The 27823-nt window shown below is 42.9% G+C and overlaps 1 protein-coding gene and 2 pseudogenes across 2 annotated transcripts in view; all 3 read right to left on the bottom strand.

Annotated features, from left to right (window-relative positions):
- The window catches only part of Ugt1a9 (UDP glucuronosyltransferase family 1 member A9), a 111259-nt gene extending 84189 nt beyond the window's left edge, over positions 1-27070 (bottom strand). The window contains 1 exon segment of the mRNA NM_201425.2: positions 26216-27070. Within this exon segment, the coding sequence (NP_958828.1) occupies positions 26216-27070 (855 nt within the window).
- Ugt1a-ps1 (UDP glycosyltransferase 1 family, pseudogene 1) lies at positions 10005-11063 on the bottom strand (annotated as a pseudogene). Its single transcript, NR_197796.1, has one exon. The product of NR_197796.1 is annotated as a UDP glycosyltransferase 1 family, pseudogene 1 (transcript).
- On the bottom strand, positions 17197-19240 carry LOC148003832 (UDP-glucuronosyltransferase 1A8 pseudogene; annotated as a pseudogene).
- Positions 27071-27823: the final 753 nt, after the last annotated feature.

Below are 27823 nucleotides of genomic sequence, written 5' to 3'. Positions count from 1 at the left end.
CTATCAGAACATGGGAAGTAAAATTTAATAACAGTAGAAGTTGAAAAGTCAGATGATGAACACAATAAACAAACTGACAAAAACAAAGTTTCAGCTGCATATCTGACCCTGCAGGCAGAGCAGCAAATGGGTCACAGCAGCTGAAGCTGTCTAGACACAGAGCAAAAGGGATGAGGCCACCCTAGAGGAATGGCAGGACATGCCCAAGAGGCCAAAGTGGCATAGGACAGAAGTTGAAGAAAGTGGGGGGAAAATGGAACATGAAGATTGCATGCACCAAGACATACTCTGAGCTACCAAAACTAAGGACAGTGAACAATTCTGAGATCCAAAAGAGGAAGTAGAGTGGTTTGACTGCCCTCCTCTCTCTCCCTTTCTCCCTCTCTCTCTACCTCTCTCTCTCTCTCTCTCTCTCTCTCTCTCTCTCTCTCTCTCTTTCTCTCTCTCCCTCCCTCCCTCCCTCCCTCCCTCCCCCCTCCCTCTGCCCCCTTCCCCTTCTGTGGATCTATGGATCAGGATGTAGCTCTCAATCACTTCTCCAGCACATGTCTGCCATGCCTGTAGCCATGCTCCCCTATGATGACAACTGTCTAAGCCCCTGAAAGTGTAAGCAAGGCCCCAGTTTCATGCTTGCTTTCAGAAGAGTTATGGTGGTCATGGTGTCTCTTCACAGCAATAGAGCAGTGACAAGACAGTAGGAAACAAATCACACAGAAAAGAGTATGAAGACTACTCACTGTCATCAGAGTTCTCAGGGCATTTCCCACAGCTCTGAAGAAAACAAAATGATATATTAAAGGTGTTGCAAGGGGGTAGGGTATTGCCAACAATATTTTACCTAGCAAATTAGCTTTAGGAAGATGAGTGAGAGGCAAGGTGTGGTAGCACATGTCTGAAACTCCAGCAGTGCAGTTTGAGCCCAACCTAGGACACACAACTGGATCTGGCTTGAAAAACAAAACAAAATAAAAACAATTAGTGATAAAGAATAAAGCTTACATAAACAACTGCCTAGGGAGTTCTCCACTAGACCGGATGGACAGGCCCTAATGTTCTTTAACCTGAGAACACTGCCAGCTGCTTACATCATAGCAGAATGGTAAAAGCAAAAATGTCTACAGTCACAACACTCTAGACCTGTCAGGACGAGTGTGAAGTAGATTTACTCCTTCTATCAAGGATAAACTATGAAGCTGTGAATAAAGTGGACCTACAATAATCAGAAAAATAAACACATCACAGAAGACTCAAATTCAGATATAGAACATAAGATGGGATGTGGGTAAAACCAGTGAATGTCGAGAGAAGTAAGTGGCTATGGAGGCTTCGGCGTGGTCTTGTAAATGTGCAACATATGTAAGCAAACTTCACAATGCACTTCTGCATAAAACCGCCAGAGCAAAACAGAGGCACTGAGACCTTAGGAACAGTGAAGGTATTGTCTCCAAAATTAGAAGACAAGTAATAGACAGGTACTAATGCTGTACCTACCTGGAATTACCTTAGGGACCACGGTGGGCAGTGCCACCCCTGAACTGGTGGCCCTGGGTGCTATGAGAAAGCAGCTGAACAAGCCATGAGGTGAAAACCTGTAAGCAGCCCCCACAGTGGCCTCTGCCTCTGTTCCTGCCTCCAGGTTCCTGCCTTGAGTTCCTGCCCTGACTTCCTTGGTGATGCAAGTGGAAATAAACTCTTTCCTCCTCAAGCTGCTTCTGGTCATGGTATTTTATCACAGCACTAGAAACCTAAACAAGATAGTATCCATATCACAAATCATGAATTTTCCTCCCTAAGATCTGAAAACATAGGAATGTTCACTCCTCCCATTTCTGGCCAATATATTAGAAATTATTGCCAAATATATTAGGCAAGAGAAATAAATGCAGCATCCACACAGAAGCAGAAGTGAAATTGTCAGTGCTTTGCTGATTTCATAATATAAAACTCCCCACAGACTCTACCAAAAAAGGGAAAACATGGTAGAATCAAAATAAATGAAGACACTGTCCACTAAATATCCTTCAGTGTAGTGGCCTTCACACTAACTACAAACTACACAAACCAATAATTCAGAGAAATTCCATTTAGAGTAATTACCCCCCCCCCAAGATACTTAGGAATAAATGCACCCAAAGAGAAGGAAGTTCTACACATTGAAAGCACTGAAGGGGGAAAAATACCTTGAAGAGGATATAAAAACAGAAACAAAAAGAGATAGCCTGTGCTCCTGGTTAAATGGATTGATGTTGTCGTACTGTCAACAATACCCAACTAATTTACAGATTCAATGTGTTGTCTATAAATGTATCAATAGCTTTGTTCACAGAAACAGAACAATAATCCAGATAGATAGATAGATAGATAGATAGATAGATAGATAGATAGATTGTTTTTAACCATGAAATAGCCGATTGGTCCAATGTAACCATGGGCAACACAAACAAGAAAAAGATGTAACCTCAGGCAGCAACTTCAAACTACACAACAATGAACTGTAATCGTGGATAATTTATTCAATTTCATTATATGTAAAATAGGTATCCTGATTTTGCTGTCCTACAGGCAAGTGCATAGGACAACATTGAGAGCATGTTCTGTGTTGTTCTACGAAATTCGCCAGTTCTTCACCCATCTGAAGACAATCGTTGGTGGGTTGCTTCCACCACTAGAAATGTGACATCTGCTCAGGCCATTCTGAAGAGGCCTGGAGGTGTGGCTATTCCCGTTAATACTGTGGAGGTGCGGAGCAGCTGTGTCAGACAATGCACACTGTCCACCCCACCAGGGATACTGGGTATTCGTTGCTTCCTGGCAGACAGTTTTTACATGTGATAGAATTTCATCTGGATATTAGCTGTATGTGCTGGAAGCTTCTTACAGATGGGCAAGTTTCAGAGAGAGGTGATGTGGGGAGTCAGTACTGGATGGTTCCAAAAGCCATGTTCTAAAACTGTGTATTTAATTACCTTCAAACATACCCCCAAGTCACTCTACTGAATCTTTCAAACCTAACTTAATCATCTTACACACCGAGGGGACCCCAGGCCTCCTAACTGACCCTCAGAGTCCATGGGAATAGACTTAAATTATGAAAACGCAATGAACAAATAATGCAGATGAAGAACCCTATGCCCGTTAGTTTTTACTTTAATGAAACTGTTGTAAGAATTTATGTGGGAAAATTCTGCCAATTAAGGTCAAAGGCTACAACTGACTGAATGGCCTTCTGGGGCTCATTGTATAATAAAGAACTCCCTTCATTAGCAGAATTTCTCATTCTCTGACCTTGTCCAGGGAATTCTAAGCCCCAACCCTCACCTCAACCTGAGGAATGTCATGCAGCTCCAATTAGATTATAGAAGCAATTCTCTTTCTCCTGACAAAATTTGGTCAGTTAGCACCTGAGATTCTGAAGGCTTCCCCATGCTAATGAGGCATTCCAGGTGGGTTTGGAGGCTTGAAAAGGAGTTCTGGGTAGGGGTGGAGAGAGAGAAGAAAAAGGCAAAGGAGGAGGAAGCTGCTATGAACCTCATGGCCAAGAGAAACAGCAAGGAATAAAGGGCCTTATAGCTAAGAACAAAGTTAGCATAGCCCTAGATCTTCCCAATATATGCATGATAATTAATATATCTGAATTGTCTCTTTTATATGGATTTATTAAGATTGAAAAATCCAGCACCAGAAAAAGCTTCCTTCAACATTAGAACAAATATTACTCTGATGACCATTACAGTGTTACAGTTAGAGAACCACTGAAGGAAGACCCCAGACTCAAATAGTATGAAAGAACAAAGAACATTTATTCTGAACAAACAACCAGCATGCAGGGGTCACCACCGCTTCAAAATGGTGACCCAGGCAAAGACACTCGAGAATCATTTATAATAGGGCTCTGTATTAAATTTTTTCCAATGTCAAAACTATGATGAAAACCCTGCCAGTTTTCAAGTGTCATGAGTTAATTGCTATTAAGATAACAACCAGGCACCTAAAAACTAGAGCACATTCCAAGAGATTGTAAAAGCATTGATCAATGGATTAAAAAAAAAAAACAGCTAAGAATTTACTATAGGTGCACTGTTGGACTGTGAAAGGCAGCCTGGTACCCAGTTGAACTAAGGCTTGAAACCCCAGACACCCTGAAAAGATGATAGGTGCTTTCCCTGTTCCTGGGCACCAGGCTCCTGTCCCTAGCTACAGCCCCCCATAGTTTTGTGGCCCTCAGTCATGTAACAACAATGCTCAAAGCCCCTTGACATGTAGAGGACATGACCTGTGGTCATATAGGCTCAAGACAGATCTCCATTTTAATGAGGTACCTAGAGGGCCGGAAGGCTTAGTCAATGAGCTTTCCTTCCTAGACACTCCTCTCTGCAAAGATATTTAACATTAGGCCCATCCTGAGAAGTGGGGTATGGTTCTACACATCCACATTCCACCATGACAATGTCTTAAAACCATGGACTGCCTCTTTTCATTGGAATCCACCATGGGGAGCCATGGAGGAGGCCTCTGCCTACAGAACTACCTTCTAGTCTCCCATAGAAGGTCTCTCTGCACTCCAAGCCACAACAAAGCCAAATTCAAGCCTGCCATCATCAAGTCAAGGACTCTTCCCCTGAGACCAGAAAGAGCTCCCCTCTTTTCCCCCTCCACCCCAGGCTAAATCCAGCCCCCTCTCCATTCTCAGCTCTTCCACATCATCCAGCTGTGCCTGGGTATCCGTGAGCCTGCAAACCAGATGGCCCCAGCCTCTACCCCCGAGACAGTTCAGGATGTCCCGCGCCTAAGACTGTGCTTCCCCACCCCTGGAGCAGTGTCCTTGGACACCTGCATCCTGTCTCCCCAAGTCTAGCCTCCCCGAATGGCCAAACCCTGTGGCAGAGCAGACATGTGACCAATAACCCTATAGTGTACAGACAGATGATAAGATATGGACTGGGTTTATCTTTACAAAACTTCAAAGACAATGTTGTTATGGTCTTAAACTCTCCATGAACCTGTAGAGTTAGTAACAAATGATGAATGTTTACCCAGATAATTAGTTAGTGGACACTCATGTAGATACCCTCTGTTATAAACCTTTGATTTAATTTATGACCTGAATTTATGTGCCAACTTGTGATGAACTTTTTACCATGTGATCATGCACTCTGAAAGACATACAAGTGCTGAGGACAATGAAGAAAGACAGGCTTCCCTCCCCTTTTTCTTCCAGGAATTCAACCTAGAGCCCAGCAGTTCCTGCAGAGATAGAACAAAGGCTACTTACTTAGTCTCCTGCTGTTCTAATATGAGGTGTTAAATGCCAGAGACTGCAGCTTCTAGCCTCAGAACAATTCAGACAAGCAGGTCAGCTACAGAAGCAAAGTGACTTAGACTTAGGGTAGGTAAACAACTTACTATTATATTCTTAGGGTTAGGTACTCTAAATCCTCATTGGTGGGTGCCCCAGGATGGGCTGCATTCCTATACCCTGAATGATTAACCACAGCATGGCCTGCCCAGCACAGATGGCCTATCCTGAGATAAGATGTCTCCTATTTGGGTGGCTATCTTTAGGTTGTTCCTCCAGTGGGGGGTTTTATTGTCTTGTTCCTGAACTTTGGGGTCTGCTGCTGTGGCAAAGGCTTATGGCCTAGTTTCTGAGTGAAGACAAACTGGAAAGAATAGGCCCCCTCAACAGGTAGATGGGAAAGATATTTGGCAATCACCAAGTTGCACAAATCTAAAGGGTCCAGGAATATATCAGAAAACTCCACTGAGGAAAATTACTAATTGCTTTTTGCTAAACAGACCCCTACACAGCAAAAGATGATGTTATTAGAGCCTTCAACTGAGGTCACTGTTAGAAAAAAGCATACTTATCCCTTGACTTTTCCATTGAGGTTCAGCAAAACCCCTAATCCACCAGCATGTGAGAATCAGAAAGAGTCTTACCCGAAGAATTCAGTGGACTTCCCTATTCCCAACCCGCTTCTGGAACTGTCACCACTAACTCATGGCCTCTGTGGGCCAGTTTACCCAAAAGAGATTTCATGGTACACTTGTGGCTCCTATCCACAGGCACCACAAAACAGGCTTCCTGGGCAAAGCCAGAGATCAGCAGCAGACACACACAGAGGAAGCAATGCTAAAAAAACTACAGGAACCTCAGAGAAATTTAGCCAGTTAGATTTTACTTCTCTAGTAGGAAGATACAGGTACCAAGCCTACCTCAGTGAAGACATGCATTTACATCTTCATAGCTGGTTACACTAGTGAGTAATGATTTATCCAGAAGGATAACTTATGAACTGTTTTTGCAGACTTCATATTTCTCTATTCTCCAGAAAAGAAAAGCTTGTGGCCTTTGGCTTTGGAAGATCATGCCCTCGATGGCAAGGCCAGTTTTCAAACACAGTTACAAAATGATGTAAGTGGATTTTGAGAAGTCAAAAAATTATGAACTCCACTAAGAGTCTCTGCATTTATAATTTGCTTGCTTGGCTGAACATCACAACAGGGTCTAGGAATAGAAAACGGTGAGACTTCACATTTAGTCATCAGAAAGGAGGAATGAATACTAGAGAAGTTTACAGAAAAGCATGCGCCACACCAAAGGACACATTGTGAAGGGAAGAGCTAGTGCAGAGTCAAACCAACTCTGATGCTCTTGTGCGTATGGCAACTCCTTGGAGTCACCATTGCTGTGTGATTACACTTCTGTAAAGAACTCCTCAGAGAGATTCATGGGTGTTGTGTTACAAGATAATCATCAAATCCCCTCAGTACGATGTAGCACATTGAATACAAATACATGCCTAGGAACATACATTTACATAGTTTCCTTCTCAACACACAGATATAACTCCACCCATAAGTTCTGCTCCCCAGCAGCACAAATACTATATATAAAACATGGCTGCCACATGGATATAATAGGATAGATACATACATGTTCCCAGGGGTTTTGTTTGTTTGTTTAGATCTATGGTTGTACTGGATACAAGCTCATTATCAAGAACATGCCCATATGCACAGATATGTGATTGTGTGTGGCTGAGCACAGCATGTGAGATCAAGGGTTATACTGGTCATGAGGGTGATGGTGATGGTGGTGGTTTGTGTATATGTGTGTAACTAAGTGTGTGGGCTGTGCATGAGTGTGGCACATACCCAGATGTAATAGCCAACAGCCCTACCGCGTGTCTCATGAAACATCAGAACATAATAGAGAAACATGTCAATGTAAAGAAAATATGAATGAACAGTGAGCACAGACTTCTTCACAAAATCAAAAGATAGAAAACTAGTAAATACCACAAATTATCACTTACAAAATAAGGTCATTGAGTGAAAAGATTTTAATGTGGTCACTAACGGAGGGTGCCAAGTCTGTTAAATTTTGGTTTGTGTCTCCAATGTATTGGAAAGGAAAATCCTTTGAAAAGAACATCATTTATCTTTATGACTTCATTAAGGTGATCCATTCTTTCAACACCCACTCAATACAGTACTTGAAGTCTTAGCTAGAGCAATAAGGCAACTGACAGAGATCAGAGAGATACAAATTGAAAAGGAAGAAGTCAAATTACCTTTATTTGCAGATAATATGATAGTGTATATATGTGTCCCTAAAAATGTCCTGAGGGAACTCCAACAGCTGATGAACACTTTCAGTAAAGTAGCTGGATAGAGAATTAACTCAGAAAATCAGTATATACTCCTATATACAAATACCAAATAGACTAGAAAAATAATCAGGGAAATTCCACCTTTCCCAATAGGCTCAAACACTATAAAATATCTTGTTATCTCTAATAGAGGGAATTCTAAAAGGGGCACCTCTAACAGACCTAACTAATCAAGCAAGTGAAAGCCTTGTATGATGAAAACTTCAAGTCTTTGAAGAAAGAAATGGAAGAAGCTATCAGAAGATAGAAGAGTCTCCCATGCTCATAGATGTGTAGAATTAGCATAGCTGACTGGAAAAAGGGCAGACTCTATGCAGGACTCACAAGATCTTCAGCAATATAACTACCCAGAAATCCCCGCATGGCAAAATGCACCGTAGGAAGTGTAGTCCACATATGAGGGTAAAATCACTTTCCAATACTGACCTTGTCTGCATGGAGCTGCCCTTTCAGGCGTTCATTTATTCCATGCTGTGGCCAGGTGCAAGGTCTGGGCTACAGGCAGTAAGTGGCCACAAGGTTGGGGTTCAGGGAGGGACAAGAGCAGCATAGGGACTGACTACACCAGCTACCTGAAGCGAGATACCCTAGTGCAATGGAAACTTCCTATTCTATAGGAAGATAATCCTAATGCAGTTTCCCTATATTAAAGGAGATGAAAACACTGCCAGCCATATCTCATCACCAAACGAACATGTAAGTGCTGAGACTGGATTCCATCCAACTCAGTAGTTAGCCAAAAGGATCTCATGGAAATCCCCAAACAATGCAGGCTGTTGTCATGACAATAGGTTGCTCTCTACACACTGACAGCAAGGTCCCAGTGTTGAAGACAACACACACAACTCACGAAACACGGGGAGGTTGAGCTGCTGCCTACATAGACCTTCACCCTTTGATCTAGGTCTATGACAGGGAAGGAATGCTGTAGTCAAGCAAAAGGAAAGTAAACATCAACCCAACCACAAAATATTGACCTGATATCTGTCTCGACTGTAAAATATGCTAGAACAATGGAGGTACAAACCTTGTGAGATTAACCAACCAATGTCTGATTCGACTTAGGCCCACTCCATGAGATGGAACTCATAACTGACACTGCTTGGGTCTAGATAGCCTCAAGAGGTAAGATAAAAACAAATACTTCTGGACTGTTTATAATGGAGGTACCAATGAAATGACTCCCAATGGAATCCTGCGGTACTCTTAGTCGGTGTCTTATTCAGCCATCATCATAGCTGCTTCCTCTTACAGCAGATGGGAACTAACACAGAGACCCACAGCAAGACGCTTCAGAGAGCCAGACCCTGGAACACACTGCTGGAAAGGAGATGTCTCCATTAATATCCTCCACTCAGAGCTCAGGGACCTCCAATGAGGACACAAAAAGAACTGGGGAGAAGGAAGGGACAGAGGGCACCAGGAGAACAAAGCCCTCTAAATCAGGTCAGCAAAGCACATATGAACTGACAAATATTCAGACAGTAAACACAGGGCCAAAAGGGTTTGCAGCAGGTCTTGGCAGATGAACTATAGTTTCAGTTTAGCATTTTATAAAACGCCTCAATGTGTCAACAAGCTGCTCCATGTTCTTGTGTATGAGTACAGTACGAGTCTTGTGCCTTGTCTTGGGGCACTTTTATTTCTCTGTTGACCTGTCCAACTTTGATATAATGGTTTCTGTTTATCTTATTGTGTTTCCTCAAAAATACAAGTACGCATACATTCCAGTCTATGTATCATATCAACAACTTTCAGAATCTGGGCAAACGGCACCCACATTCCCTTAGAGAACAACCTACAAGCAATGAGAGAGAGCTGCACGCGGCTTGCTTGACACGGTTTTTCAATGTTTACAAAACATTATAATGCACCCTGAAGGGGATTTGGTGTTGTTATTGCTGTTGTTCTTGTCTTTTTAATTTACTTTTCTAGGATAGAATACAAATTATCTGGCATTATAGCACTTTTCAGATGTGCAGTGCTTTTCTCTGGTCACTCTACTCCCCTGATGCCCAGCCTTACTCCATGTGTTCTCTTTCTGCCCCTGGGTATTCCTCCTTCTGCTTTGGTGTAACATGGCTATCATTAAAGTTTTCTTTGTCCTCTCCCTTTCTAATTTCATAACCTACAAACATACACACACACACACACACACACACACACACACACACACACACACCAAGGTATATGTATACCCTTAAAATTAGATTTTATCTTGGAATTAATATACAAATTATACCACAGGTGTACACATCCATATCAATAAGGCACATAAATAGATTTTAGTCCAAATTAGTAAATTGGCACAAAACAATTCTCAGACCCAAAAGAAATTCCATATGCAGTAATATCACAGCTCAGGGAAGAATTTCTTTTCATATTGTCCAAAGCTCCAGCTCTATTCATGTGCTAAAGAATAAATAACATACCTTGGACAGTGGCTTCCTCTGGAGGCAGTTGATCCCACCAACAAAGACCATGTTGGGCATCACAGGTCTGGGGAACTCTAACACAAAGTCAGTGCGTAACAACCAAATGGACACTGGGCTGTAGAGGTCTGTCAGAGTCACTGGGGTCTGCAGAACCTCAGAGGCAATTTCTACAGCAGTTTTGAAATAATAGGAGCAAAATGCACGTTCTTCAAAATAGATAAGATGGTTCCACACTCTCTTTTTGAATGTCATGGTGTCTGCGGATTTTGAGAAAAGTCTAGGAACATAAGAAGGAAGACTCGGGCACTGGGCACCCTCTTCAAGATAGTGGCAAAATATACCTTTTGCTAAGATGACTGATGGAAGCGACAGATATTTGGCAACAGTTAAGCCACACACGTTAAAAGGATCCAGAAACACAGCATCAAATGAAGTCTGCTTCAAGTACTCCACTAACTTCTTATCGTTAAATAAAGTCCGACAGTGTGAAAATATTAGTTCAAAGAAACCTTTGGCTGAGCCTGTCATTAAAGAACGGATACTTTGTTCTGGAGTTTTCCATTGAGTCTGAGCAAAAATCTTGAACTCATGGTTCAGATCATCCAGAGTGTGAGAAATTGAGAATGTCTTCACTGTAAAATTCAGGGATCATCCCAGCTGCCAACTCACCTCTGGGATGACTACAACCACCTCATGTCCTCTGTGAATGAGTTTCTCCACAACCATCTGCATGGTGAACCAGTGGCTGCCATCCATGGGCACCACCAGCAGCTTGCCTGCACGCCCAAAGCCAGAGACCAGCAGCAGGCACAGACAGAGAGGAAGAGAGGCTGGAAAATCTGCAGGCACCATGGGAGAAGTTCAGCCCAAGGCAAGACAGCTGCTGAGACTGTGCTCTCCTAACACAGCAGAAGTGAGAGCCAGAGAGAATTCTGCCCCTCAAGAGGACGTGTACTCGCACAGCAGTTCCAGGCAATGATTTACCTGGGAGAACAGTAATAATTGAACAAGCATTATTGAGAAACATGCTTGTTTGTTTTCTTGGACAGAAGAGCTTGTGAGTCTTTTCTTGGGCAGAATCACACAATGTGAGCTTAGAAGTAGTTATGAGGAAATATACTTGACTCTAAGGAGTCCAAATGTTTTTACCAAAGGAAGCAAGTTTCAAGAAGGCTACATTTCTAGAATTTGTCTCAAAGCAAAATCTGGACTTTTTTTTTAAGGTGACCACATTGACTCTGCGATTTGCTGCTTCTGCTTCCAAGGCTCAGGGGAACTTCCTGAACCTGCCCCTCCTCCTGAGACACAGACTCATGTCGGCCAGATGAGCCATCCTGCTGTCTCTGACCATGGGCAGTGCAGTTCTTGTTCCATTTCCAGACACTCTATCTTCTGACTTGCTGACATGAGACTGACAACCACGTCCATGAACCACTCCAGGGACTTGAAGGAAGGTGACCATCTACCCCTTACAACATCCCCTCTGATGCACCCGAAGTCACAGGCAGACATATTCTATGGAGAAGCAGAGAGCTCTGTTGTGATGCCCCTTAGTGACCCTGAAGGGTTAAAATTTCTAAAAGTTAGTCATGAACAAAGTCCAGACATGCCCGAGAGAATTTGAGATAGGGCTCACTGGCCCGACTATCAACTCCCAAGGACACTGGCCATCTGGAGCCACCCTCTCCCCTTCCTTCACTCCCTGAGGATGGGTCATCCCCCTGCTGCAGTGAGACGAGTTGCCCTGCCCACATTGCTGAGATGCTAGATTACATGTATGCTTTGTTGATGTAACTCCATGCCAAAAGTAACTGTGCACCCTTTGTATTAGCCAATTATGTGTATTCACACGAAACCCCTGGTTTTCCCTATATAAGCTCCTGCCTAGAGAGGCTCGGGGCTGGACTCAATCTCCTGTATGAGATACGTGTCAGCCCGAGATCTCGTAAATAAAACTGCCTCTTGTTGATTACATCAAGACCGGCTTCTCGTGTTTCCTGGGGGTACCTCAACCCATGACTGGAGCGAGAGTCTTCCTAAGTCTGGGGGTCTTTCAACCCAGGGAACTTCACAGAGCTATGGCTCTGTCTCTCATGGTTTTGCAGCATCCGTAGGATTGCTTCCACTTTGTGGCTACTTTGAATAGTGCTGTCATCACTGCCACATGCAGGTTCTTCTTAGGAAGTGATCTGAAGTCCTGCAACTAGGGCTGCTAGCTCATGAGGAAATTCTAGTGTTCACTGCTAAGACGTCAGACAGCTCTACACAGGGCTGTATCATTTTAATTTCCCACCAGGCCTGCATGATGGTCTGGTCTTCATATGCACTCTGAAGGTATTTTTACTTTTCCTTTTAGTATCCTCTTCCTGGTGCTGTGGATGGCATCTTGGAGATCTTGTAGTTTCTGCTTGCATTTTTGTAACCACTCCCATATCCTGCCCGATCTTGCCAGGACAAGAGAGCAACACTTGAATTTGAAAGTCCTGACACTACAGTCTCTAATCTTCAGAAATAACACTGTCCCCATTGCCCACGAATTGGTTGAAAAATCTCTCATTCCCCTAATATACTAGAATGTGAAAAAAAATACCCAACTACATATAATAAAGCCTTTGACTTTCAGCACAGCATGTGTTCAAAAGAGTTGCTCTAACTAGGCAGAAGTTTCTTGAGCTGTGTGGCCTTTCTTCTGGTTAATTATGGTCTCTGATGTTTTGATTTATCTGCAATGTTTTTGTTTTTGTTTTTTGGGGATGAGGAGATGAAAGGGTTTGTTTGTTTCTATGTTTGTTTGTTTATTGCTTGTTTGGGACAGTGTTTCTGTGCGTGGACGTGTCTATCCTGGATCCTCTGTGGACCAGGCTAATGTTGAACTTAGAGATCCACCAACCTCATCCTCAGGAGTGCTGCGATGAAAGGCATTGCACCACTGTTTTTGGCATGTTTACAAGGTTTTTTAAATAATAAAGCTCATTAAAAAATTTGTTTTCAGAGCTGAAGACCGAACCCAGGGCCTTGGGCTTCCTAGGCAACCGCTCTACCACTGAGCTAAATCCCCAACCCCCATTAAATTTTTTTAAAGTTGAATATATCACAGATTATTTTGTGCATTTTATTTATTATTTATGTGTATGTGTGCTTTGCCTCCATGCATGTATGTGTACTACATGCATATAATGCCTATGGAGATCAGAAGAAGTCTGTGGGCTTAGAGTTACCTTATGAGCTGAGATGTGGTTGCTGGGAATTGAATCTGGGTTCCTCTGAGAGGCAAGTGACATTGTCAACCACTGAGTGTATCTCCAGCCCAGGTCTTATTCATGATCATGAAGTTAAGGAAAGTTTGTTGTTATCCCAATCATTTTAATGTAAAGCATAGTTTTGATTCTGATAATTTTAAAAACTGTTTTTAATGAATGCATGTATTTTACTTGGTAAAGTGCTATGCATTTTACACAAATGAGTCCAAGCATGCATCTTTATATTCTATTCTGTTCCATTATATTCTATTCTGTTATTGTTTTAAAGATAATCGAAGTATTTTAAAATGCAGAATAAGCCAGAACAAGGATTGAAACCCACAGGTCTGCTGTTATAAAACCTCTCCAGAGAGAGTAACAGGGGGTCAGACCTGAACTCACTTGAATCCTAAATTATACAACTTAAAGGAGCAGCTCATTCCAAGTCAGTAAGGCTGTCTTAGTCGGAGTTTCTGTTGCTGTGATAAAGACCATGGGAAACGCATCTCGGGAAGGAAAGGGTTTATTTCAGCTTACAGCTCTCAGGGAACCCTATCTCTGTGAAGGACAGCAGGGCAGGACATCCAGGCAGAAACCTGGAGGCAGGAACTGAAGCAGAAGCCAAGGGGGATGCTGTTAACTGGCCTTATCCTCATGGCTTGCTCAGCCTGCTTCCTAATACAACCCAGAACAAGCTGCGCAGGGTTGGCCCTGTGTCCCGTGTCCTGGGCCCTGCCTGAGCACTAATGAGGAATGTGCGGCCCAGGCTTGCCTGCCAGTCTTAGGGACGTAGTTTCTCAGTGGTGTTCCCTTTCTCAGACTGAGGGGTCAGTCAGGATGATACAACCAAGCAGGACAGGAGCACATAGTCCATAATAGTTGGAATCATAATGGCAGGGCCTTTGGCATCTTATGTGTACCCAATAAATCTTATACACTAATAAATGAAATTAACTACATGTATAGATGGAATGTAAAAACACAAAGGTATATTTCAACGACCAATAACCACTTCAAAAACAAAATAAACTAACCTGTAACCCACAACTTTAAATACCAAAAGCCTAGAAATACATTTTAATGATAAAGATAAAACTTGTCTACAACATACAATTGTAAGGACAAAATTTTATGACTGGCATGAAATGAAATCTCAATGTGTTAAGTAGAATGCATATTCCTGACAAGGACACAACACCAACACAAACCAGTGCTTTTCAGTTAATGAAAGCATTTTATGTAATATACACACTGCCCTACTGTTTGTTTTCATTTATGGACCTCAGCAACACACTTTCCAAGGGTTTATTTTAATGATGAGTATATGTGTGTCTCTGTGGGTGTGTGCACAGGTGTGTGAAGGTACCCACAGTGACCAGAATTGGGTGCTGGAATCCTGGAGCTGAAGTTAGGGTTGGATGTGAGGAGCCTGAATGTGGGCTGGGAACCAACCTGGTCCTCTGCAGAAGCAGCAACTGCTCCCAGCTCGACAAAACCATTTTAAGTTGTAAGGGAGACTGTATCATGGGACTCACCAACACAATTTGGAAATCAGTAGTCATGGGACTCACACTACTAAAGATACTAAACCTACCAGAGAAGCAATCCATTATAATACGGTGCTGCATGTGAGTATGGCCAAACTGAGAGGTTGGAAGCAGACATAACCTGAAAATTAAGGCCTGACAAAGAGGCATTCTACCAGTCCACCAAGGAAGTGCGAGGTCCTCAAGTGATGGTAGGGACCTGCAGTCCTCAGGCAGCCACAGAGAAATTCAGACACCTACACTGCCTGGGGTCAAGTTCTCAGAAACATGTTGTCAGCCATAGAGCAATTGGAGACACTCACAAATGAGCTGGTGTTTTAGGTTTGGAAACAGGCTCTGATATTTTGGGTTTGAAAATAGCAATATTTACTGAAATCCAGAAGCTCTTAAAGATAAAGTTAACATTGAAAACAAAGAGAAAAGTTAACCAATTTGGATGATCCATAATAAAAACCATCTCAATTAGAAGATGAACAGTCAGGCAGCCAGAGGGGTAGTAGCCCAGGGGTTAGGTGATATGGCTTCCTTTCCATGGGACCCAGGTTCAAACCACAGCTCCCACATCAAGGCTCACAGCCATCTGCAACTCCAGTTCCAGGGTATCCCAAGCCTTCTTCTGGTTTCTGTGTGTATTCCATGCACGTGGTCTACATACAGGAAGGCAAAACTCCTTACTCATAAACATGAACAAAGATTGAAAGATAAGCAGCTGAGAAAAAGGTGCAGCACGTATTTGGAGGACTGACTGTTCATGTTCCTGAGCTCTAGAGGCTGGCAGCAACTGGAGAGGTTGGTAAAAGGATGTCAATGTGCAATTCATCAAGGAGGAAATACACAAGTGCCCCAACCACCTACCGAAACTGCTAGTGAACACGGAGGCATCGACACAGAATGTTTCATCGACACAGTTCACAACAATTTAAGTTGGACAACATGCAGAGAAGCAGGGGAAATGGAAAACTCTCACACAGTGACCAAATGCTGAGTTATTCCAAGTTTGGAAAGCAATTAGCCAAAAGCACTAAAATGTGCTGTGTGTGTACCTAGCCCCAGCCACTCTGCTCCTGAGGCTCTGTGCTGTTGAGAACATGGCAGGATTAGGAAATGCTTTCAAGTTTAAAGGGCAAGGATGGTTACTCTAGTCTGAAATTAAATCTCAATATTGGTTGGTACAAAAGACAAGGCACACCTAAAATAACACATTGGTAGTGCTAGAGTATGAAAATTTGGAGAGGATGAAGTGGGGGAGGGGTGGATTTTATCCAAATAAATTGTATGCATGGATGAGATTATCAAACACAAAATCAAAGTTCTATTTGAAAAGAGAACATAAGATTACTACTGAAAGGTCAAAAAAACAAATAAACAAAAAAAAAAAAAGAAAGAAAAAAAAAGAAAGAAAAAACCAGCTATCATTTAACGGAAAGTATGAGATGAAGTAGCTCACGTCCAAACCAATGTTAGTTTTTACTTTAATGAAACTGTTGTAAGAATTTATGTGGGAAAACTCTGCTCATTTAGTTCAGTCTACAGTTGACCAGATAGACTTCTGGGGCTTGGCGTGTCATATAGGATGCCCTTGGTTAGCAGAATTTTCTCCTTCTCTGACCTAAGCCCCAACACTGGCCTCTACCTGAGGAATGTCACATATGCTCAATTAGTTTATAGGATCAATTTCCTTTCTCCTTACAAAACCTGTTCAGCCAACACCTGAGATTCCTGAAATGCTTCCCCAGGCTAATGAGGCATTCCAGGCATCCCAAGTCCCCAGCCAATGACCTTTGCCCATCCCGGATGTCCCTACCCTCAGCCCCCCCAAACTCTGTAAGCCTTCAAGCACCCTAAGTAAAGTTGCCCTGCCTCCTGACTGCAGGCCCCTGTGTGGTTTATTCACCTGTTCAACGGCTCTGCTCCCTTTGCCTTGTGGACTGACTAGGCCGATGATCCACAGATTTCTATTACTGTACGTATTATTTATAGCAATCCCCCTCAAACTGATAAACGCGAAGCTTCCCAGAGGTTTCGTCAACAGAACAGGGCATGAAAACAGCAAAAACAAAGGTTTCATTTCTTCCTTTTCTTCACCATTTTTTCAAAAACAATATTAAAATGCACCATGGTGATCGTATGCTAGAGCATCACCTATCCACAAACGCGTATCAACAAGCACAGATTTCTAAAAAGCATGGTGTGCCACCGAGTGAATGGTGTAAGAGCAGGAAGAAACAGCAAACACGAGAGCTCACAGATCAGGAAGGAAAGCTCGCATTCACAGTTTAAGGCCAGCTTCTCCTTCACTCTATGAAGAAGGAAGAATACACCTCAGCCGGTGGCCTCCCCAGTAGCAACTGATTCCTCCAACAAAGACCATACTGGGCATCACAGGTCTGGGACAGTTCAAAACATACTCTGTGCTTAACAATCGAATAGATGTGTGGCTGAAGACATAATAAGCTGTTGTAGGTGTTTGGAGAACTTCAGAGGTAAATGCTATGGGTGCTTTTTAAAAATATAGGGCAAAATCAATGTTCCTCCAAGTTAATAAACTTGTTGGAAGTCATGATATCAGAGAAGCCAGAAAGAAGCCCGGGGATGTAAGAAAGGGGACTGAGGGCCTGAGAACCTCCTCCAGGAGAGTGGCAAAATCCTACTCTGGTGAAGAGCACAGATGGGAGCAAGGCGTGTTTGGCAGCCATTAAGCACCACACTTTGAAAGGATCCATCAAGAGAGCTCTGCTGAGGGTACTCCGCTAACCTCTTGTCACTAAACGAACTCCTACAATGTGAAAATAACAATTTGAAAAAAACAAGTTGATAAACCCCTTAGTGAGAAAATGGCCTTATAGAACACTAAATAGATTGGACCAGAAAAGGAAATCTTTCAACCACATAATAATCAAAACACCAAATATATAGACCAGAGAAAGAATATTAAAAGCTGCCAGGGAAAAGGTCAAGTTACATATGTGAGTAGACTTGTCAGAATTACACCTGACTTCTCAACAGAGATGGGGAAAGAGTGCCTGGAGAATGACAGGAAGTGGGGGGAGGGAATCTCTATAACAGGACAGAGACGTGGGATGGGAGAGGCCCCAAGTATCTAGGAGGGTAAGGCTAGCTGAGACTTCTAGCATTCTGTGATGTGGAGACTGAAGTGGCCACCTCCTACAGCCAGGCAGGACTCCCAGTGGAGGGATAAGGACACCAACCCACCCATAAAACCTTTGACCAAAAATTTGTTTTGCTTACAAAAAGTGCAAGGACATAGATGCAGCAGAGACTAACGGAATGGCCAACCAATGACGGACCAAACGTGAGACCCATCCCAAGGGCAAGAATCAGTCCCGGACACTGTTACGATACTCTGTGATGCTTGCAGACAAGAGCCTACCATAACTGTCCTCTGAGAGGCTCCACCCAGCAGGCAATGGAAAGAGATGCAGAGACCCACAGGCAAACATTAGAGGGAGCTAGAGGGGGGAGTCTTGGCAAAGAAATGAAAGAAGGATTGAGCGACCTAAATGGGGATAAGGACTCAAAAAGAAGACCAACAGAGTCAACTAACGTGGACACTTGAGGGCTCCCAGAGACTGAAGTACCAACCAAAGAGCACACACACACTGGACCTAGGCCTCTTGAACATATATAACAGATGTACAGCTTGTCTTCATAAAAGTCCCCCAACAACTGGAGTGGAGGCTGTCCCTGACTCTGTTGCCTGCCTGTAGATGCTGTTCCCCTAACTGGGCTGCCTTTTCTGACCTCCAGTGGGAGAGGGTGTGCCTAGTCCTACAGTGACTTGATGGACCAGAATGGGTTGGTAATAGGAGTTCCTCATCAAAATACAGGGGAAACGAAATGAGGGTGGGGCTAAGTGAGGGGAGAATGGGGTTAGGGGCCTGGGATTGGGATGTAAAATGAGTAAATAAATACATTAAAGGAAGAAAAAAGATCTGTTAAACAGAAAAAAGAGTTCATAAGGATCAGAATGCACACCTTGTCCACACTTCTGAAGAGAAATGTCACCAGGTTCCAAAGCACAGGTAACAGGGAAATCATGGGCACAGATGCTGTCTTACAGGTGATATGGAGTAACCAATCAGGGCACATGCCATCACGTCCGCATTGCTTCCACAAGGACTCTAATCAGGTTTACTTCGATGTAAGCAGTAGTCATATAAAGCCCTTATTTGGATCTAAAGCAGTGCTGCCCCAGGTCTGTCCCCAACACACAGTGCAGGTACAGTGTTCCCTTCCATCCTGCAGACAGCAGAACAGACACACTCAGAACTCCTGTGCAGAGTCTCACAGTGCACCAGACGTTTCCTGGTACCCAAGCCCATCTTCAACGACTTACATTGGGGAGCTGTGGTTTTACCATTGTGTACGATCTCAACTATCACTATACGATCAGGAACACATAATAAACTGCAGGTTTCCTTTTCTTTTTTCTTCCTCTAAGACCCTTGAAGAACACCAGTGTGAAGCTCTTAGGGTCATGGTGTCCTAGAAACAGATGTCATGTCTGGATGGGAATGAGTCCCAGCTTTGTCACTACTCATCTTTGTCCCACTCTTGAGGCCTGATGGATACTACGCTTACCACCACTGTTTCCTTTTAAAGAGATAGACAGAAGGATATAAGAAAGGTACTCATTGCAATATAGAATGTGCTTATATAAGTCTGGAGATTTTGATTAAAAAGCCAAGATAAGTAATCTTTAGTGATGGCCTTGGGTTTACTCACTAGATACTGAATACAGGCTGTGTGGCCTATAGAATGGGTTGAAAGATCATCTCTTCAACTCAGTGAGACATGTCTCCAAAGGAAAAACAAAAGGAGGGCCAAGGATATAGCTCAGTAGTAGCTAGCTTCCTTGCCTAGCATGTATAGGGACCTGGGTTCTATCTCCAGTACTATCAATGGGGAAATGTTGCTGCATATAATATCATTGCTCAGAAACATTAATGTACAATTTTATTAATTAGACATCATCTGGAGGGAGGCAGGCAGTGGGAAAGTTACTACCATCATCCAGCATTGACCTTACTGTCACATTATTTGTAGATTACAATCTATCTCTCAAACTGGTGGAGTGCTGTAAGACACACATACAATGACACGCTGACAATTATCACACATACAATGACACGCTGACAATTAGACATGGCCACTCTTACCTAGGACACCAGGCTGAACTTAGGACAAAAAAGGTAAAGAGGTGAACAGAAAACAGGATTTCAGGATGCCTGGCACATTTCTGTCCTAAATAAAAAGCAAAAAAAAAAAAAAAGTTTAAATGTCTATTGCTACTGACTGATGATAAACATGAAGATTTTAAGGTACTTAAATCTGTAAGACAAATCTGTAGGCTCTGCCTGTGAAGATATCAGTGATCTGTTACCTAAAAAAGGACAAAGTAAGGAGCAATATTCCCCACCAATTACTATACATTATTAATGAAATGAATATGAGCTGATGCATCCCATGTGAACACATTGCAAAACAATTACAGAGGATATTTTTAAAGCAGCACACTTATCATTCAACCACTCTTGTAAGTGAGGAACTGAGAGATGGGTTAAAAGAGTTATATGAAGAGAACTGTGGGGCCTTGGATATGCTTGGTACATGGGATGTGGCACTATTAAGTCATGTGCCCTTGTTAAAGGAAGTGAGTCACTGTCAGAGGCAAGCATTGAGGTCCCTATGCTCAGGACTGCACCCAGTGTGAAAGACACCCTCCTCATGGATGCATGAGGAAAACACAGCTGTTTCCTGTCTCTCTTTCATTCAAGATGTACAACGCTCAGCTCCTGTCTCTCGGCCCCATGTCTTCTTACCTGCTGCCATCTTTCTTGCCATGGTGATACTGGACTGAAATTCTGAAACTGTAAGCCAGCCCCAGTTAAATTATACAAAACTACAAATGAGAGAAAAATTATAATAGGTGCCTTAATCGTGGTGCCTCTTCCCAAGAAATCCTAGGATACAATTCAACTGAAACCTGTATATTTTTAAACAACATGAAAATTAGAAATAATGAATACAGCTGTACATACACATACATAAGGGAAGGCGAATTTATAAGATTTGGTAAATTAAATTACAAAACTTGGCAAAAAATAACTCATTGAGCCACAAACTGTATATGTGGCAACCGTACTTGACAACCCATGGTTTAATGGGAAATGTTCCCTGCTAGTGCTCAAAAGCAGGCCACCTGTACTAGTCTATGGGACAGAAACACACTTGATACAGTGACTTTCTCTGCTAGCAGCTGATCCCACCGTGAAGACCATGCTGAGCATCAGAACCCTGCAACACTGAAAAGCACAGTCTATACAAAACAACAAAATGTCCATTTGTAGAGATCCTTCTCTCAGGGACTTGCAATAGGTCAGACATAATTTCTGTGATAATAACCGTTCAAGCAAAAAGGAAAAATAATTCTACAATCTCTCTTAGAAGAGAGAAAGCCATAGTATCTGGGAGGAGGAGAGAAAGAGAAGCTTCCACATTGCAGCAAATGGTACACTGCTGACCATCACTGGTAGAAGGGAAACATATTTGGCAATCACGGTGTTAACATCAAAAGTATCCAGGAATGCATCAGAAAACCTTGCCTGCAGGTATCTTACTGTCTCGGTTAGGGTTTCATTGCTGTGAAGAGACACTGTGACCAAGGCAACTCTTACAAAAGAAAACATTGAATTGGGGCTGGCTTACACTTTCAGAGATTCAGTCCACTGCCATCATAATGGGAGGCATGGCAGTCTCAAGACAGACACGGTATGGGAAGACTCAAGAGTTCTACATCTTGATACAAAGACAGACAGCAGAAGGGGACTGGATTCCACAGGCAGCCAAGAGGAGGCTCTCTTTCCACACTGGGCAGAGATTGTGCTCAACTCAAAGCCCACCTCCAGGATGACACACTACCTCAGACAGGCCACACCTACTCCAAAGAGACTGCATCTCCTAATATTGCCACTGCTGATGGGCAAAGCATGCAAACACATAGACCAAGAGAGCCAAACTTAATCAAACCACCCCGCTTTCCAATTGTTTTCAGAGTCTACATCTTGCGAACATTAGCAGAATATGATAGACATACCAAAACTACCTCAGAGTGAAGAGGTTACACCCACTGCCAATGATTTATCCAGAATAACTAATGAGCTAGTTTGGCAGACTATATGTTTGTGCTTTCCTGAAAAGAAGAGCTTGTGACCTTTGCCTTTGGGAGGTCATGCCCTCCATGTCATGCCTGCCTGGGCAAAGCCAGAGGCCAGACACACAGAGGAAGGGAGGATGGACAGCCTGAAGGAGCCATGGTAAAATCACAGCCCAGAGCAATCAAGGCACAGCGATCATAGGCTTTTATGGTAGAGCTGGTTAAAAAGTAGAGGCACAAGAATTACTGCAGTGGACATGGGTGTTTGTATGTTTGCAAGTGAGGTTAAATTCAGTGTTAATGATTTATGCAAAAGAGCCATAATTACTTAACTGCTTTTGCTGAGATAGGTGTCCTGTGCCTTCCAGATAAAGATGGGTGATGATCTGTGCTTAGGAAAGATCATGTCCTCTATGGCAGAAACAGTTTTGAATGAGTTATGAAATGATGCTTTGTTTTTTGACAATTAAGTAAAATTAAGAAGCTGCCTTAAAGGGCCCTCTACAACCATCCTATGGTCATTTACACATCATAAGAAAAGAAGCTAAGGAGGACAGACTGTGAGAGTCACCAAGAAGAGGTAGAGAGTGCCAGCAGTCACATAGAAGCAGGTCTCTCCTGAAGGACACATATGTAGGAAAGGACATGCCAGGTCTCAAATCAACTCTATGTTGCTGTGAGTTCATGCATCTCAGAGTTTAGGAGTCTTGACTGACAGGCTCTGGGCCTTGGGAGTGTTCTGTTCTGTAGGACTCCAGTAAGCTAATAACCTAGCAATTGTCCCTGTCAAAATAGCAAACACTCACTCACTGTGTTAGATATTCACTCAGAAGTTTCTGTTCTTTGATGCAACATTTCTATGAAAGAATGAAGTTTATTTCTTAGCCTGGCTCTTTGACAGGCACCTGGACAGAAGACAGGATACAAAGGGCACTGGAGCTCTCAAAACTTGTTGACTCCATGAGGGTCACATTGATTTATCCCAGGCACAATGTCCACAAGTTTGCTTTTCTAGGAATTGGAGTCTAGGACTTAGTTCTGGAGCCTAGGACTTGCATCTCTTAACACAGTTCCTGGAGACACTGTTCGACTTGGTCCTGGTGCAGAGTGAGTCAGGGCATAATGATAGTGTTACAGTCTGTTTTTAATGGAGACTCTAGTGACTTATTGTTTCACCCAGGAATCAGGAGCTGAATGGGAAGCTCACTGGCATGGCCTTCTGCGTTCCTACCCCCAATGTATCCGTTGTGGATCTGATATGCAGCCTGGAGAAACCTTGATATTATGACATCAAGAAGGTGGTGAAGCAGGAGTCTGAGGGCCCACTCAAGTGCATCCTGGGCTACACTGAGGACCAGGTTGTCTCCTGGAACTTCAACAGCAACTCCCACTCTTCCACCTTTGATTCTGGGGCTGACAGTGCTCTCAATGACAAATTTGTTAAGTTCATTTCCTGGTATGACAATGAATATGGCTACAGCAACAGGGTGGTGGACCTCATGGTCTACATGACCTCCAAAGAATGAAAAACCCTGGACCACCCACCCCAGCCCAGCAAGGATCTGAGAGCAACAGAGAGACCCTCAGTTGCTGAGGAGTCTCCATCCCAACTCAGCCCCCAACACTGAGCATGTCCCTCACAATTCCATCCCAGACCCCATAATAACAGGAGGGGCCTAGGGAGCTCCCCCTTCTCTCTTGAATACCATCAATAAAGTTTCCTGCACCCCCCCAAAAAAACCCAAAAATGACATCATGAAATTTGGAGGCAAATGTATATAACAATCACCCTTGGTAAGATAAGCCAGGCGCAGAAAAATTAATATTTTATGTGTTCACTTATATTTGGATATTAGCCATTAAATAAGGGATAACCAAGCTACAATCCTTAGAGCCAGAGAGGCTGGGTACAGGAAGGGACTAGGAGGGACACATGGATCTCCTGGGGAGTGGAACATAGAATAGATTTTATGAGTGGAGTGGAGTGAAGAGAGGAGACTAAAACAGAAGAGCCAGGTAGAAAGGGGGAAGGGAGAAGGGTCTGAGAGAGAGATTGTTGGAAGGGCCAGCTAGAATTGAAGAGCGATTGAGTGGCAGTGTGTAAACCTAGTGCAGTTGAAACTTCCTATTCTACAGGAAGGCAATCCTAATGAAGTTTGCCTATATTAAAGAAGGTAAAAAGCCTAGGGCCATATCTTGACACTAGACAAAGGTTCCAATGATGGCACTGGATTCCATCTACTTCAGTTTGTAGCCAAAGGATCTCATGGAAATCCACAAACAAACCAGGCTGTGGCCAAGACAACAGTATGCTATCCACACACTGACAGCAAGGTCCCAGTGTTGAAGACAACACAAAGAGAGAGCACTGAACACGGAGAAGTTCAGCTGGTGCCTACATAGAACCTTCCCTTTATGCTCTATTGTCTATGATAGGGAAGGTATGCTGCAGGCAACCAAAGGGAAAGTAAACATCAAAACAACCACCAAATATTTTGCCTGCAATCTGTCTTGAGTATAAAATATATTAGAGCAATGGAAGTATAAACCTTGTGAGATTAACCAACCAATATCTGATTTCAATTAAGGCCCGCTCCCTGAGATGGAGCGCACACCTGACACTGCTTAGGTATACATAGCTGAAAGGGATAAGACAATACCCAATACTTCTGGACTGTTTGAAAATGAGGTAACAGGGGTTGGGGATTTAGCTCAGCGGTAGAGCACTTGCCTAGCAAGCGCAAGGCCCTGGGTTCGGTCCCCAGCTCCGAAAAAAAAGAAGAAAAAAAAAAAAAAGAAAATGAGGTAACAATAAAATGACTCCCAGTGGAATCCTTCAGTACTCATAGTCGGTGTCTTATTCAGCCATCATGATAGCTGCTTCCTCTTACAGGAGATGGGAACTAACACAGAGACCCACAGCAAGACGCTTCAGAGAGCCAGACACTGGAATACACAGCTGAAAAGGAGATGTCTCCATTAAAACCCTTCCCTCAGAGCTCAGGGAACTCCAAAGAGGACGCAAAAAGAACTGGGGAGAAGGAAGAGACAGAGGGCACCAGGAGAACAAAGCCCTCTAAAACAGCTCAGCAAAGCGCATATGAACTGACAAATATTCAGACAGTAAACACTGGGCCAAAAGAGTTTGCAGCAGGTCTTGGCAGATGAACTATAGTTTCAGTTTAGCATTTTATTGAATGGGTTGACAAGGTGTTTCCACATTCCTGTGTCTGACTATAGTATGATTCCTTTGCCTTCTTTTTTTTTTTTTTTTTTTTTTTTGGTTTTTTTTTTTTTTTTTTTTTTTTTTTCGGAGCTGGGGACCGAACCCAGGGCCTTGTGCTTCCTAGGTAAGCGCTCTACCACTGAGCTAAATCCCCAGCCCCTTCCTTTGCCTTCTCTTGGGGCATTTTATTTCTCTGTTGACCTGTCCAATTTTGAGATGATGGTTTCTGTTTATCTTATTGTGTTTCCTTACAAACACGAAAATCACATACATTCCATCCTATGTATCATGTCAATAACTTTTAAATTCTGGACAAACAGCATGCATACTCCCTTCAAGAACAATGTACCAATAACGAGCGCTGCACCATGGTATGTTGTATTTTTCAATGTTTACAAAAATAATAACATGTGCAATGCTTTTCTCTGGTTCACTCCACTCCCCTGCTGCCCAGCCTTACCTCCATGTGTTCTCTTCCTGCTTTGATGTAACTTGGCTATCATTACTGTCTTTGTTCCTGCTCATGAAAGTTTTCTTTGCCTTGTCCCTATCTAATTTTAGGACCTACAAACAGACACACACACACACAATCTCTCTCTCCTTCTCTGTCATAAACACACACACACACACACACACACACACACACACACGAATATAATGGCATATGTATAGGTATAAATTTAGACTGTACCTTGGAATATACAATTATGCCACAGTAATACACATCTATATCAATAAATCACCTATGTAGATTTTTTGCCATAATTAGTATATTGAAAAAAAGAAACAATTCTCAAGTCCAAAAGACATTCCATATGAAATAATATAAACCATAAATCTCAGCTCAGGAAAGAATATCTTTTTATATTGTCCATAGCTCGGCTTTATTCATGTGCTAAAGAATAAATGACATACCTTGGAAAGTGGCTTCCTCTGGAAGCAGTTGATGCCACCAACAAAGACCATGTTGGGCATCACAGGTCTGGGGAAGTTGAACACAAAGTCAGTGCGTAACAACCAAATGGACACTGGGCTGTAGAGGTCTGTCAGAGTCACTGGGGTCTGCAGAACCTCAGAGGCAATTTCTATAGCAGTTTTCAAATAATAGGAGCAAAATGCACGTTCTTCAAAGTAGATAAGATGGTTCCACAATCGCTCCTTGAAACTCATGGTGTCTGCGGATTTTGAGAAAAGTCTAGGAACATAAGAAGGAAGACTTGGGCACTGGGCACCCTCTTTAAGATTGTCGCAAAATATGTCTTTGGCAAAAATTATTGATGGCAGTGACAAATATTTGGCAACAGTTAAGCCACACACGTGAAAAGGATCCAGAAACACAGCATCAAAAGAAGACTGCTTCAAGTACTCCACTAACTTCTTGTCCTTAAACAAACTCCTACAGTGTGAAAATGTTATTTCTAAGAAATCTTTGACTGAGCCTGTTATTAAAGAATACATACTTTGTTCTGGAGTTTTCCATTGAGTGTACGAAAAATGCTTGAATTCACGGTCCATATCCTCCACAGTGTAAGGAATTGAGTATGTCTTCACTGTACAATTCACCAATTTTCCCAGCTGCCAACTCTCCTCTGGGATGACTACCCCTACCTCATGCCCTCTCTGGAGGAGTTTCTCCACAGTCATCTGCCTGGTGAACCAGTGGCTCCCATCCATGGGCACCACCAGCAGCCTGCCTGCCTGGGCAAATCCAGAGGCCAGGAACAGACACACACACAGAGGAAGGGAGGATGGACAGCCTGAAGGAGCCATGGTAAAATCACAGCCCAGCCCAATCCAGTCACAGTGATCAGAGGCTTTTATGGTAGAGCTGGTTAAAAAGTAGAGGCATAGGAACTACTGCAGTGGACATGTGTGTTTGTATGTTTGCAAGTGAGGTTAAATTCAGTGGTAATGATTTACTGAAAAGAACAATAATTACTTAACTACATTCACTGAAATAGCTGTCCTGGCCTTCCAGGACAAAATCATGTCCTCTATTGCAGAAACAGTTTGGAATGAGTTGTGAAACAATGCTTTGGATTTTGACAATTAAGTAAAATTATGATGCTGCCTTAAAGGGCCCTCTACAACCATCCTATGGTCATTTACACATCATAAGAAAAGAAGCTAAGGAGGACAGACTGTGAGAGTCACCAAGAAGAGGTAGAGAGTGCCAGCAGTCACACAGATCAGGTCTCTCCCTAAAGGATACATATGTAGGAAAAGACATGCCAGGTCTCTAATCAACTCTATGTTGCTGTGAGTCCATGGGTCTCAGAGTTTAGGAATCTTGACTGATAGGCTCTGGGCCTTGGGACTCTGCCCTGCTGTAGGACTCCAGTAAGCTAATAACCCACCATTGTCCCTGTCAAAATAGCAAACATTCACTCACTGTGTTATATATTCAGTCTGAAGTTTTTGGTCTTTGAAGCAACATTTCTAAGACAGGATGATGTTTATTTCTAAGCCTGGCTCTTTGACAGGCATCTGGACAGAAGACAGGAGATGCAGAGCTCTAAAAAC

This window comes from Rattus norvegicus, chromosome 9, assembly GCF_021556685.1.
Source record: "Rattus norvegicus strain SHRSP/BbbUtx chromosome 9, alternate assembly SHRSP_T2T, whole genome shotgun sequence".
In the NCBI taxonomy this organism is placed as follows: Eukaryota; Metazoa; Chordata; class Mammalia; order Rodentia; family Muridae; genus Rattus; species Rattus norvegicus.
This window is presented reverse-complemented; position numbering and strand designations above follow the sequence as displayed.